The sequence below is a fragment of the Gouania willdenowi genome, chromosome 7 (genome assembly GCF_900634775.1).
Source record: "Gouania willdenowi chromosome 7, fGouWil2.1, whole genome shotgun sequence".
Classification (NCBI taxonomy): Eukaryota; Metazoa; Chordata; class Actinopteri; order Blenniiformes; family Gobiesocidae; genus Gouania; species Gouania willdenowi.
In genome coordinates, this window is record NC_041050.1 from 29,097,110 (window position 1) to 29,111,877 (window position 14,768).

The following is a 14,768-nucleotide window of genomic DNA, read 5'->3' on the forward strand; positions in this document are numbered from 1 at the left end:
ATATTTCCAATCCAAAAAAAGGTGTTCAAATGCAAAAAAATATTTGCATTTGAACACTTTTTTTTCTTTGAAAATATTTTTTTGATTGATTTTTTTTAAATTTGATTGAAATTTTTTTGTTTGAATAATAAAGACACAAATACCTATAATATGGCCCAGATAAAAATCTTTTTACTTCATTTTAAACAAATAAAAACTTTTCAATGTGTCAGCTTGTTAAAAAATAGTTAATAGATACCCTAAGGTGTACAAATATACATGTTTGGTTCATGTCCCAATTTGTTCTTGGTTAGTAGGCTTGAAGAGCTAGTTCTATGTGACTATATTGAGTGAAAAGAGAGACTTATAAGTTCCTACATTTTGTTTTTTGTTCCCCTCTACTCAAATATAATCAGTTTCTGGAATGGATGAAGATTTCCAACACATTCACCTGCTGTCGCATACCTGGAACTGGGATATCACTGTTGGACACTGAGTTGTGGGAGCCCTGATCCTCCCCAGATGAAGCAGTCCTGGTGGGTCCGCCTGACACAGCTCAGCCTCCTTGCTGTGTGGACTTGTATATGGTTTGTCCAGGGATGTGGACCGGGTCCTGGGTACGGCGTCCGTTCCAGGTCCAGGAAACTCACCGCCATGCACTACAAGCAGTTTTCCCCCAACTTCTCTGAAAACAACCTTGGAGCCAGTGGGAGAGCAGAGGGCAAGATCTCACGCAACTCTGAGCGCTTCAATGAACTTGTGTGCAACTACAACCCAGATATTGTCTTCAAAGATGAGGAGAACACCAACGCAGACCGCTTCATGACCAAGGTGAGACCATGGTTCACCACAATATGCATTGTGGTGCTCATTTTTCCTCCTTTGAGTCATCATGACAGGAGATGATCCCCAGTCTTCTGCATAATGTGAGAGATGCTCTGACTGACCATTTGTTCCTTTATGTGTTCCTACTGTTGTATGATCAGTCATTGTTATTGAATTAGCTAAAGTAGTTTACATCCCTTTCATTATCACTGCAGATAGACTAGATCATTGGTTCCAAAACTTTTCACAGTTCTGTACCCCTTCAGACATTTACCCTGAAGCCATGTACCCCTACTCCTGCACACGTGAAAATGTAATGTCATATACAATGTTGCCCTACAGTAAAAATTCTCTCTGAATTTTACCTAACCTGTTGATGAATCATATATGACTAGAATATTTGCAGTTCCTGAAGAAAATGCAAGTGAGGATGCAGGTGCGGGCCCGCGTCATTGAATACGACATTAGCATTAACCTAGCATTATCATTAGCTAGCATAAGTTAACATTAGCATTAGCCTAACATTACTGTTAGCATTAGCCGGTCATCAGCATTATCCTAGCATTAACATTAGCAGTAGCCTAACATTACCATTAGCATTAGCCTAACATTAGCATTAGCATCAACATAGCATTAGCATTAACATAACATTAGCCTTGCATCAGCACTAGCCTAATATTAGCTAGTAGGGCTGCTCAATTAATTGAAATTCAATTTCGATTATTACATCCAACAATTACAAAAATAACAATCGGAAAAAAGGATTTATATGTATATATATATATATATATATATATACATTACATGTTTTATTCGCTAAATAAAACAAACCCACTATTTGAAGCTTGGCACCCACATGCTATTAATACTAACTTTGAGTTGATTAATCCACGCAAGCTCCTCCCCTCTGCCCCGCCCCTCTCAAAGCCAAAGCCAGCCTCCAGGCCAACTCAAGGAAAGTTGTTGCTAATGGTCTTGAAACATGGCAGTAGAAATGCAACAAAAACACTTGGTAAACAAGTGGCAAGTCAAATTCTCTTCTTTGGGAACACTTTGGTTTTGTTGATGAAGACCTAGAGCAAAGACACATCACGTGCAAGAAGTGTTTTGTTTTGTGCAAAAGTGAACGTACTTGATTTTAGTGTTTAAAGGATTTTATTTATGTTTAAAGAATTTTTTTTTCTATAAAAAATGAATAACTTTTTGGTTGACAAATAATCATTAGAATAATTGTGATTTGAGTTGTGACTAAAATAATCGTGATTATTATTTTTTCTATAATCGAGCAGCCCTAATACCTCACTTTGGGACCTAGGGAATAGATAAAACACCTGCATTATTGCATAACGCTGAGATACTATGAGGCTTAGATAATATAGTGTAAATTAGAGATGTCAAACTCAAGGCCCGTGGGCCAATTCTGGGCCAAAGCATCTTGTTCAGTTTGTTGAAAATGTTGGTCAAAGTAACAAAAATACAGCAAAAACAGGAATCATTTAATCAATCATCATTTCAGTTTCAGATATTTCACCAATTCAAATTGACTCCCCCAAAAATGCTGGGAGGGGTTTGCGTGTTTAAGTGGTTTCATTAAAATGACACAAATTCATGGGATTTTTGCATGTGGCTGAATATTTAGGATAATATAAGTTTCATATAAAGGAGAAACTAGGGCACAAAAAATGTATAAATTGCTCCTTTTGGCCTAATTGAGATCAAAGTAAGCGTTTGCTTCATCCTGCCCCTTCTCAAACTGAAGGATACATATGTACTATTTGTGTTCAACCTATTTCTTGTTTGTTTTTCTCTTCAGTCATATGTATTCAATGTTTAGCTTTTATTGTTTTGTCATTGCTTTTGCCGTGAAGTTTGAGACAAAGAATAAGGAAAGAAAGTGGCTCTCCTGTGGCCCGTGACCTGCAGTGAGTTTGACATCATAAGATAATGGTGTAAGTCCACCACTTTTCCCATTTTCTGTAGATCAGATGAGATCATGATGTAGATCAATTGACCTCTATACAGAGGCCTTTTGTTAATCTGCAATCCAATTATTAATTATTTGGTTCTTATTGTTCTGACTGAACTCACCCGCTGTTTATGAGTGCAGATTTTAGGACTGGAGATGTTGACAAACTGGTAACGCTGACAACATTTTACTTGGAATCGATCTTACGTTAATCATATATTGATCAAGATACGGGCCTTATTTTTGCTGCTTCCTTTTGTGATTGTTCAGGATATGAATCTGTGTTCCCGGGATTGTGATATGTGTACTTTTGTGATTCTCACTTTTGAGTATGTGTATGTGTGCCCCCCTTTTTCTTTTTTTTTTTTTTTTGCCCAGATGTGAAAGAGTGTCTTTGTGAGTCATTTGGCAACTTAGAGTGGTCGCCTATACTAAATTCCCGCCTGCTGAAGTAATGGCACCGTTGGAAAAGCCACGATTGTAGTTGTGACAATCGTACGCCTCTCTTCAATGGTATTGCGGGAAAAAATGTACCCAGTTTGTTTTCTGACCCTCTCTCTCTCGCTCTCTCTCTTTGGCTGTCACATTCCCCTCCCTGCCCTTTCCCATCACTTCTCAGCAACTCAGCTCACTTTTCACACAACCCCTCATCTCGCCTTTCAGCTGTTATTTATTCATCTGCTCATTTAGCTTTAATCGGTAAATTATTAAATATAAAACCTGTCACGGGTCAGTTTGTAGTCAAGTTATGACAGAAAGTGTCTCACCTAAGATGCTGACGTTGGCATCTTTCAGGGTTTTTTTTTAACCAACAATGCTGACACAGTCTGTAACATCATGGCTCACGGGGGTGTTAGCACTCTGCGCACATATTTGAATCAAATGTCTCAGGGGTGAAACTGAAAAACTCAAGCCTGGAACAATCTAGAAAGTCAAAGAATGGCCTTGATTATTCTCACACTGTGTTGAAAAAGCCAAGGAATGTAGACAACTGGATACAGTAGCTTTGTTCTGGTTCTGGGAGTCTGAGCAAGGAGGAGATAATAGCTTAGGAACAATACTAATAACCTGCAAGCAGTCAGTGTGGAAGTGTTTTTGTACATTTTGTGTTGAGGTAAAACAAATAATTTGCTTTAAAGTTGGCATCACTTTTGATAAATAATTACAAATCTGCTCCTGCATCTTCAAAAAGTGTAAGACACTTTTTTTCTCTTTTACTGAACTGGAATAACCTTTGCTCAAGAGATTTAAAACCTAACTTACATCAATGGAAAGATACATAGGATGCACTGAGTCATCTTTATTTACACATGTATACATAAATAATTAGGAAAACCAAACACTCCAATAATGTAGGACTGATTAAATGTTTTGTGATTAATGTCAAAATATTAATAATTTTGTCATATTTTTACAAGGCTCCCAAACTTGTGATTATATCAAAAGTAATATAAGAGAATATTTCCAGACCTATCATATACCAAGCATTGATGTACAGTATATTTAATATGCATGCTGTATAATTTTGGTTACATTCATTTGCCGCCTTTTTAGAGAATTCATCAACAACAATCTCAAAATTTCTGCGTGACATGTTTACTCTTATGCTCAAAGGCTATGCAAATACGTTCTCTTGATTATAAAAATATTTCTCAATGTCTGTGAAAGTATGAAAATAATTAACATATGGTTTAAGTGCAGACTTTTGGTTTTAATGCAAGTTTAAATAGGGGGTAAACACTGTTGATGTAGAACGCAAAAATCCTGAATTTGTTTCACCGACTGTATTAATGGAGCTGACAATATATGATAACGATGAACTACTACTTTACGTCTTGAGCTACTTCTTACTTCCTCTTTGATTCCATTTATTTTATTTACACTGTGCCTAATACAACAGAGGCCATCAAGTGCACTTGCAGTGCATTGATAAAATGTTGCATTTATAAAAGAAATGTCATTTTTCAAAATCAACCATTAGTAGCAGAACCAACTCTCTTTAGTGTAGCTGCCAGCATCCTTGACCTGCTTGGGTTCACAAAAACAAGGGAGAGAACAGATCTAGCACTTGTATAGAGTTTTTAAAGAAAGACTAAAGGGTTAATTTATAATGGTACCATAATGAAGGGAAAGACATAGAAGAATGGGAATCAGACCAAGTAAACAGAAAAAATGTAATTAATCTATGAATATGATGCACAGTGGGGTCATTATTAAGCTGTAGCTTGAAATAAATTAAGTGGCACGAGAGGCATAGATTTTGGTTCTTGCAAGAGGAGTAATGCCTGTGAAGATATTTGCAAATGGATTATAGCTAAAATTTACCTGAATGAAAAGCTTGGCTACACTGTTTTTCCCCCTCTTACAAAGAAAAATATAAAGATGTTCAGTATGTTAAATATTTCTCTAACCTTTTAATGAACTTTGCATCTTTTTTTTTTGTAACTTTACATAAACCAAAAACTTTGTTCATTTTTCATGCTTTTAATGATATCCCTTCCTAATCTCCCTAGAGATGTAAAGACTGCCTAAACAGGCTGGCCATTGCAGTGATGAACCAGTGGCCGGGGGTCCACCTGCGTGTGACGGAAGCCTGGGATGAAGATGGTCATCATCCTCCTGGGTCGCTTCATTATGAGGGTCGAGCTGTGGATATAACCACAGACGACAGAGAAACAGAGAAGTACGGACTTCTGGCCCAGCTGGCTGTGGAGGCAGGCTTTGACTGGGTCCACTACGAGTCCAAATATCACGTCCACTGCTCGGTTAAAGCCGGTAAGTCGAAGAACACATGAGATACCGCACCATCAAACAGTTGATTAAGAAACATACCGGTAATCGGATCTAAGTATTTTTTTGCGATAAAATGTTAAGGTTCCATTTATTTAGACATTTTTTCAGGAAATGTACTTTATTCTCCTGGCATGTTTTTGATTGCCTACTGTCATGTTGAGGTTTTGTTTTTTCAGATAAAGTTTTTCATTTTTATCTGCTGACATGTTTCAACTGTCAACTGCCAGTCTTTCTCAGAGGAGTTCTGCAGATCGCCTTTGATGGGTCCTTTGAAGTTTCACTTGACTTCCATGTAATGGTTCAGCGAAATTAATTTTGTCTTTTTTTTTTACAGTATGTTAAGTTGAGGTTGTGATCAGCAGAACTCCTCTGATGAAGACTGGCAGTTGACAGTCGGAACATTTCAGCAGATAAAAATTTCCTGAAGAACCTTGTCTAAATAAAGGAAACCTCAATATACTGTTCCTTTGAAGTTTCACTTGATTTCCATGTAATAGTTCCAGCGAGATTCATTTTGTCTTCTTTTTTAACAGTATGTTAAGTTGAGGTTTCGTTTATTTAGACAAGATTCTTCAGGAAATTTTTATCTGCTGACATGTGTCGACTGTCAACTGCCAGTCTTCGTCAGAGGAGTTCTGCTAATTGCCTTTGATGGTTTCTTTGAAGTTTCACTTGACTTCCTGAAAAACCTCGTCGGAATAAAAACAACTTCAACTTAACATACTGTTAAAAAAGATGACAAAATGAATTTCGTTGGATGCCTAATGTCAGTCTTCCTCAGAGGCATCTACTGATTGTTTTAATGTGTCCTTATGATTTCTTTCTGGGCGTGGCCAACTTGACAGTTCTGTCAGGCTGGCCACGCCCCCTGTCACCAGATGGTCTCTAGAGAAGACACCTCTGAGACATGTCAGGAGGTCAACGTAAATTTCCTAAAAAAAAAAAATGGTGTTTGAATTAATGAAACCATAACATATTATTACACAAAATAAAACAAAATTAATTTGATGGAATAATTATTTTTTTGCAATCTTACTGCAGATCATTCTGTTGCTGTGGAGAAAGGCGGCTGTTTCCCAGGCTGGGCCCGGGTGACGGTTGCTGGAGGGAGACAGAAGAGCCTGTCATCACTTTCTCCTGGTGACAGGGTGATGGCTCTATCTGCAGAAGGACAAATCATCTACAGTCAAGTCCTCTTGTTTCTTCACCAGGACCATGAAAGCTGGTCTATCTTTCTGTCTCTGGAGACAGAAGACGGCCATAGGTTAGCCCTGACTCCCCGTCATTTACTCTTTTTATCCACGCACTGCAAACACCACACAAGTGATTACAAGGCTCGTTTTGCCAGCAGAGCCAAAGTTGGAGACTGCCTTCTGATGAACATTGCAGGAGACATAGTTCACTCGTCTCGGATCATCTCTGTTTCAATAGTGGAAAGTCTAGGAGTGTACGCACCCCTTACAGAAGCTGGAACTTTGTTTGTAGATGGGGTCCTGGTGTCCAGCTATGCACTGGTGGAGGACCACAGGCTTGCACACTGGGCTTTTGGCCCACTGAGACTTTTCATCTCATTCTACCAGCTAGTGTGGGGAGATGTAGCAAAACAACAGGAGACCACTGACCATAAAAGAGCTTGCACGAGTAAGACAGCAATACATTATAGCCCTTTGGCCTCAAAGGACAAAGCAGGTTTTTTGGTAAATAATGTAAGAGTGAACAACGTGAGTAAACCTCTGATAACAGAAATGAAAGGGAAGCATTCATTACAAATGGATAGTAATGTGCACTGGTATGCAAGGTTACTGTACAGCTTTGGCAGCATCTTTTTAGAATGCAACTTATTTCATCTTTAAAAGCTTCAAAATCTTGCTAACTCTGGTGATTATTATTATTATTATTAGAAACCAATCTAAGGCAGAAGTTTTTACGCAGGTCAGCAGTTCTAATACCTAAATGTACTTTTGCACATCTATTTTTTTTTTCTTTTCATGTATTATGTCGAGTATATTTGTAAAGAATATATTATTCTAAGGAGATATGAATGATTTTCCTGAACAGAATCTTTATTTTTGTACTCCTTGAATTTAAACCCTAATAATATGAATGTTTTTTTCAGTATTAATCCTGCTGCTTGTATCAGTCCTCACTTGCTGTAATTAAAATGATTAAAATATTTTACCCCTAGTTTCCTATTTATTAGGAATATTTCATTTCCTCAGATTGATCTATCTTCAAACATGTTTACAGACAGGTTAAAGAAAGTCTTGGGAGTAGGTAGCATGGCTTTTAACTCCCCCTTGTGGAGGAAATGGGTCACAATTTTTAAGATTTCAACACATTCTCTTATCTGTAAATGTTTGTATTTACAATGTACACCTATTAATAACTCAAATTATTGATGTATTTGAAACATTTCAATGTTTTTACTTGATAGCATTGCCTCTAAATCTTTAAAATAATACATTTAAAAAAACAGAACAAAACTCCTACTAAATCATAACGTAATCAATGCTCACACTTAAGTATGTGGCACTTATAATAGAGTTATAGTTTATATTATTACACGTTAAAGACCTGTACTAGTTTTTCCAGTTGATATTCTCCTGTGAACATCTGTGAAGGTATTGCAGGGGATTATCCTGCAGATACTGGAGGCAGATGGGAAAGCACTAGCTTCACTGACTGGCCAATCAGGTGGGACCAAAGCCCTAATACCAATCTTTATTTACAGCCATTGACCAATCAGGTACTGTCTCTGAACAAGGCTCAGCCCACCCCCCCAACTCACCCACCCCCCAAAAATCTAATCCAATTTTACTAAAGCTGAATGTGTGGAGTTAACTAATCCTGTTGGGGGGGGGGGACTAGATACATGGTTTTCAACATGGAAGCAAATGTTCAGACAAATGTATTACAAGTGTTACAAATGGTGAAAGAAAACGATGTGATCACTGATCAGGCTCATAGATGTGCAGAAAGGTGAAGAACTGCGTCAGAGGAGGGGTCTCGTGTCATGGATTAAAAAAAAATAAAAGTTTCCTTCTTTGAGATATCATCGAACATATATTGTATCTACTATATAGTGAGTATGAATAAATAATAGCACTTAAAAAACAAGTGCAAGGATATATAAAATAAAGCAGTTATTATAAATGAGTTATAATAGAATTGTTCGATATTAGCTTTTTGCCAATATTGTCAAACGCTACATTTCCGATTTTAAGGCCATATATGTGTATGTATATATTAATTAGGGGTGTGTATTGCCTAGCATCTGGCGATACGATTCGTATCCCGATACATAGGTCACGATACAATATAAGATATATCCCGATATTAAAGTATAAAGCGATCATTGCAATTTATATATATATATATATATATATATATATATATATATATATATATATATAACTTAAGAAACAACTAATCTGTAAATGTGTACACCTTCATGAGAGCATTATGTATGAAATATATTTTGTTGACATATTTTACACTCAAAACATTGGCTTTAACATGCCATGTGCCAACAACTTAAAATAGAAAAATAACATACAATCTGCCTGGGCTTTTAAACCAACTTTGACTTTAGTGCAACTTAACTGAGGTATATGCCTAGAACAACAAATAAATGGAGAAAGTTAGAACTTTCTTTTTAGATTTTATTGAAAAAACACAAGATGGTCAACATGCCCAGGTTTCAGTGCACTTCTTTGTGCAGTTACAATGTCTCCTGCAGTGGAAAAGAGTTTCCTGGTTAAATAAAGGTAATTTTTTTTTTTTTTTTTTTTTAAAAATCGATGTGGGCGCATTTTCAAAGAATCCGAGAATTGCGCAACGTAATATCGCAATATATCGCTGAATTAATTTTTTTTCTACACCTTTAATATATATATATATATATATATATATATATATATATATATATATATATATATTTAAACCTGTCGTTTTTCCTCAAAAGAAAGTTTTGAGCGAGAGAGAACGTAGCAGCAGCGGTCACGTGATATTAATTCACTAATGCACTGTGAACTTACGTATAGCATTTAGCATAGCACGGTTACGTCCAAAGGCAGCGTAGAGAGCTTCCTTTTTACATAAATGTTTTTCAAATTGGGGAACTGACTGCGCATGTGCAAACACAAAAAAACACACTATGAGGCCAGAGGCAGAGCAGCCATGTGCCTTTGGGAGGGGGTGTGGCCTCCTCCTGCCTTACAGCAGAGTGAGACTGCAGCTGTTCCAGGAAATAGCGCTGTTTAGTAATTTGGGCTATGAAACGCACAAAATGCGGACACTTTCAAACTTATAGGTACTGTAGGCTATTGGAAATGGAAAAATTAATAATTTATTATTATATTATGATTAAAACAAAAAATCTAAATATCAATTCACCCTTCGGTAGGCACTGCCTACCTTGCCTACCCTGACTGCACGTCACTGGTCTGATGGCATCCAGGAATAAGTTCCAAGACTTCAGGTTTTGACAGGAAATGACCCGTATTAAAAGGTCAGGGGGGAAAACCCAAACTATATTATTTTCCACCACTAGATAGCATTATACCACCATGAAAAAGTAGTTCAATAATAGGTAGAATAGCACATATCGGTGGAAAAACCATATCAATGTCAACTGACATTACATTACATAAATATCCGCCAATAATATCGGTAGGCCGTTAGTATAGCCCATCTCTAATATATATAGTTATATTTTCTAAAATAAATAAATATCTTGTCTTACATTTTTTGCAGGTCATACATTACATATTAGGTCCATTAGTCTGGAGTTTATACTGTGTATTTCGAGACATGAGAGAGACAGAATACAGTCACTCGTCATAAACATCATTTCTGTTAAGGGTATAAGAAAAAATTGATTTACTGATAGATTACAATATTTCACATATCGTATCAGTCCAAAAACATTTAATTACTTTAAGTTCACTGATGCCTCACTCCTCAATGTCTTTTAGTTTGGAAGTTGGACATACTGGGCACTTTTATAGATGTATGTGGTTACTTTTTTTAATTTAAGAATTCAACAACTTAACAGAATCAGAATCTGTTGTAGAAGCAAAAATTTACTTTTTTGACAAATGTAATTTGACAATTTGATAAACATACCACTTGTTTTTTGATATTGTTACATGACTTACAGTTAGTTACCATTTACTTGTTCTCGCAAGTTTTTTTAAAAAAAGAATTTTTTTACTTGTAAATGAAAAATTTGTAATTATTGATATCACAATATATCCAGATGTACATTATATTGTATTGTTTAATATCGGGATATACATTGTATCGTGACATGCAAATCGTGCATTGTATCGTATTGTCAGATTCATGGCAATGCACACTCCTAATTTATGTTGGCTTCTAATGGACTCTACAAACACATGGTTTAGGATCATATTAAAACAGGGAGTGCGGAGTGCAGGCAAAGGTAGCATAGACTAGAGCAGTGGTTCTCAAACTTTTTTGGCTCAAGAACCCCCATTTCTCTTACTTCTGAATCCAAGTACCCCCTTTGTCCGACTTCAAGACTTTGCTTAGAAAACTATTTAAAAACAACTGTAGAGCATTGTGATGGGATGAACAAGTGATGACACACATTTTAAAGAATCTCATTTTGTAAATAAGTAGAAAGAAAGTATATAGTGCAGTGGTTCCCAACCTTTTTTGGATTGTGACCCCTTTTTGATATCAATCATTTCTGGTGAACTCAAAGACACTTTATTTTTCTAGAATTAGTTTTTGATCATATATATATATATATATTATATATATATATATAAAATTTTAACTGAATTTTAGTTGAACTAGATTTTTAATTCACAAAGTGAAAATATAGAAATACAGTTGTGTATGATTTGTGTTGTTTCATTAAAAAAAAAGAAGAAGAATTAAAACATTTCAAAAATCTATTCTAATTTTTCAGAAATTTCAGGCGACCCCACATAGAGTCCCGACCCCAAGGTTGAACTGATTTAGTGGCTTTTTTTTTTAATCATTTCCAGTCATCCTTCCTGGGGTGGAACCAAGACTTGCACTTTATTTGTTAATTTCCCACACTCTCTCTAAAGTACCCTCTGTAGTGCCATTGCGTACCCCGAGGGCAACTTCTATCAGAGCTGGGCCCACAAAAATGTGATTGTCTGCTCCCAGGGCCACATTATCAACATCTATGTTAGCTTTTAGGATAATGACCAATCTGAGCATTAATACAGGAAAGAACAAAATGTTCTGTCTTTAAAGTTCCTTTTGTGTGGGTTTACTTGGGGTTTATAGATATTTTGCATGTTTTTGAAGTAATTCTGTCTATTTCCTATTATATAGCAAATTTTTGTTGCCATTTTGCGTGTTTTTCAAGCCATGTGTGCATTTTTTGTGTAATTGTCTTTTTGCGTACTTTTCTGTAATTTTGTGCAATTTTGTAGGTATTTTGTGTGTTTTTGAAGTCCTTTTGTATATGTTGTTGTTTTTGTAGTCATTTTGTGTTTAAGTGGTTTCTTTAGTATGTCTTTGTTATCATTCTGTGTCCTTTTGTTGACATGTTGTGCATTTTGCTGTCGTTTTCTGTTTCTGGAGTTTTGCGTGTTATGTTGGGCTTCATATAACTTTGGCAGTGGTTATCTGTACGGTTGCCGTATCAATATACCAACATTCTATCCGTACGCAGCACCCCTCATTGGCCAGTTTAGGCCATGTGACTAAGACTAAACCTAACCGTAAACCCAACCCTAACCCTAACCCTAACTAGGGATGTCCCGATACAACTTTTTCATTTCCGATATGATACCGATATTGCAGCCTTGCGTATCGGCCGATACCGATATGGATCCGATATCTATATATGAATCATATATACTTTTTTTTTTTTTTTTATTAAAAAAATTATAATTACTTATTTTATAGTGTGGAATGTTAGAAAAGGCTTGATCAAGTGATGTTACTCAAACAGAGAACAATAGTCAGCAACAGTAGGTATGAGAAAAACTGACCCATTTATTATTAACCAATTGGTTACATAAATTTTAACCTTCAACACAATATCTGCACTACAGTATTCTACAATTCAATAAAATAAATAAAAAATGAAATAGGGAAAAAAAATACATTTTAAATCGGATAATCCGGAAATTTGAATACCATATCTGATATTGGGTTTCAGGCTAATATCGGACCAATATCTGATATTGATACCCCTCACCTGTCCCGAACCCTAATAATTGTTGTGATATAAGGTAATAACCTAAACCTAACCCTAAGTGGCTACGTACATGTATTTCGGTAACCGTACCAATACCACCTGTGGGTTGTCCGTACGGCATCTGTACAAATAGACACTTTCTATAACTTCCAACTTCATGAATTACAATTTTGTTTTGGGGGCCACACAAAATCACACCGAGATCCACATGTGGCCCCCGGGGCCACCAGTTACCTATGTCTGCCGTAGGGGTACATGTACCCCCATTTAAGAAACACTGGACTAGAGGCTTCCGTTGACTGATTTGTTTCCAACAATGTCTGAAATACTCACTCCTCTTCTTGAGTTATTAAAAAAAAAAAAAAAAAAAACATATAGTTAAAGAAGAGTTGAGGGTGGCTTTCTGGAGCCCAGTAACCAGGCCCAGCCCAGTGCCATCCATCCATGCCACAGTCCTTTTCACACAGTGATAAGACAACCTGCAGATAAAATGAAATACCACAGCTCTATCCCATCCCCCCTCCCTGCAGGATCTCCACTACACGCTCCGTCTGTTGCACTGTAAAAGCAACTCAAGCACAACCGCAATAACAAATATAAACATTTTAATTTTTAATTGGATAGCTGGTGTGATTGACTAAAGATTCATTTCTCGGGGATGCAACTGGCAAACAGTATAAAACTCTGTAAAGCTTTAAACTATTCAGAAAACATCCTTAGTCTGATCATTTGCTTGGAACTTGAGCCTTAAGGGTTAAACTATGAGATATTGGTCAGTCGTTGTAAATTAGTGCAGCCAACCAAGTGTGCGCATTGACTAAATAACAAGAGGGGAAAATTGGATGTTGTTGTTGTTGTTATTATTATTAATGCATGGGACAGTGGATAATGTGATTTAATGACATTAATTAGAACGTGAATTCAGCACGAAGGATTAAATGTCCGTGTTTAAACTAACAGCAGGCGTGTCAGAGCTGCTCTGGGTTTACTATCATAACAATCTAATGAAAAATGGCTTCCCCGGATCAGAAAATGAGATGACCTGAAATTTGACATCCACCATATTTCAGGTTTCGACACGATACGTTTAGTACTCCGTGTCAGTGGTTTTTACCCTGCGTTCTGACCCACGAAAAGCTGACGTTTAAACACAAATAGCGTCAAATAAACCCGCAAATATTCGGTCATGAAGTTGGTAGGCTGTTGGTTTGCGTGACTTAATATTGACGTAGTTGTAGCCTGCCGATGCTAACAGTGGTTAGCAGCTCGAAAATGCACTCAGATATCCACGATAGGAAAAGGTCCAGATTCACCACAAGACAAAGATGTGTCGTCGACCTGGAGTTGACGAAAATGACTGTCTTACATCAAATTCTCAACGTGTGACATTTGACATTTAACATATTTGAACGCTTTAAATACACATGAGAAATTCTAAAGCAGAACTGGCACCGGTGTACCGCTTCATCTGGTTACCGTTTCATCCAATGGCCATCTTTCGCCTGTTTAGGTGTTAACTCCTACTGTAAAGGTATCATTTTATTGTATCTGTCACTAAAACAAGATGAACTGAGGACAATTTGCATTGTTCAACGGTTTTGTATGAATATATGTATAGAGACGTCCACAACTTGAAGTACATGTGTAAAACTTGAGGCTCAAAGGTAAAAAAAAAATAAATAAATGTCAATTTAAAGCATCAAATCCAGCTCCAAGCATAGTTTAGCCCCAACACAACATTCAGGTTTTTTTAAACATTTTTATCATTCAAGTAATATTTCTTTTTCCAATAAATAATATAGATTAGAAGCTAACGCTGCTGAAAACCACGCAGATACTTACACGTTATTTAAAATAGTTTGTTAGACAGCCACAAAAACGAACCATCATAGTATTACACGTTAATTCTAAGTTGACATAATAACCAGTGGCACATTTGGAAGTCGGTCTCCAGTTAGATCTATCACCACTTGAACCATTACACCAGTAAGC

The 14,768-nt window shown here is 36.5% G+C and overlaps 1 protein-coding gene across 1 annotated transcript; it reads left to right on the forward strand.

Annotated features, from left to right (window-relative positions):
- Window positions 1-475: 475 nt before the first annotated feature.
- Window positions 476-7,700, forward strand: dhh (desert hedgehog signaling molecule). The gene is made up of 3 exons (XM_028452945.1): window positions 476-810; window positions 5,284-5,545; window positions 6,605-7,700. The coding sequence occupies exons 1-3, from the start codon at window positions 502-504 to the stop codon at window positions 7,414-7,416; spliced, it is 1,383 nt and encodes a 460-aa protein (XP_028308746.1). The 5' UTR covers window positions 476-501; the 3' UTR covers window positions 7,417-7,700.
- Window positions 7,701-14,768: the final 7,068 nt, after the last annotated feature.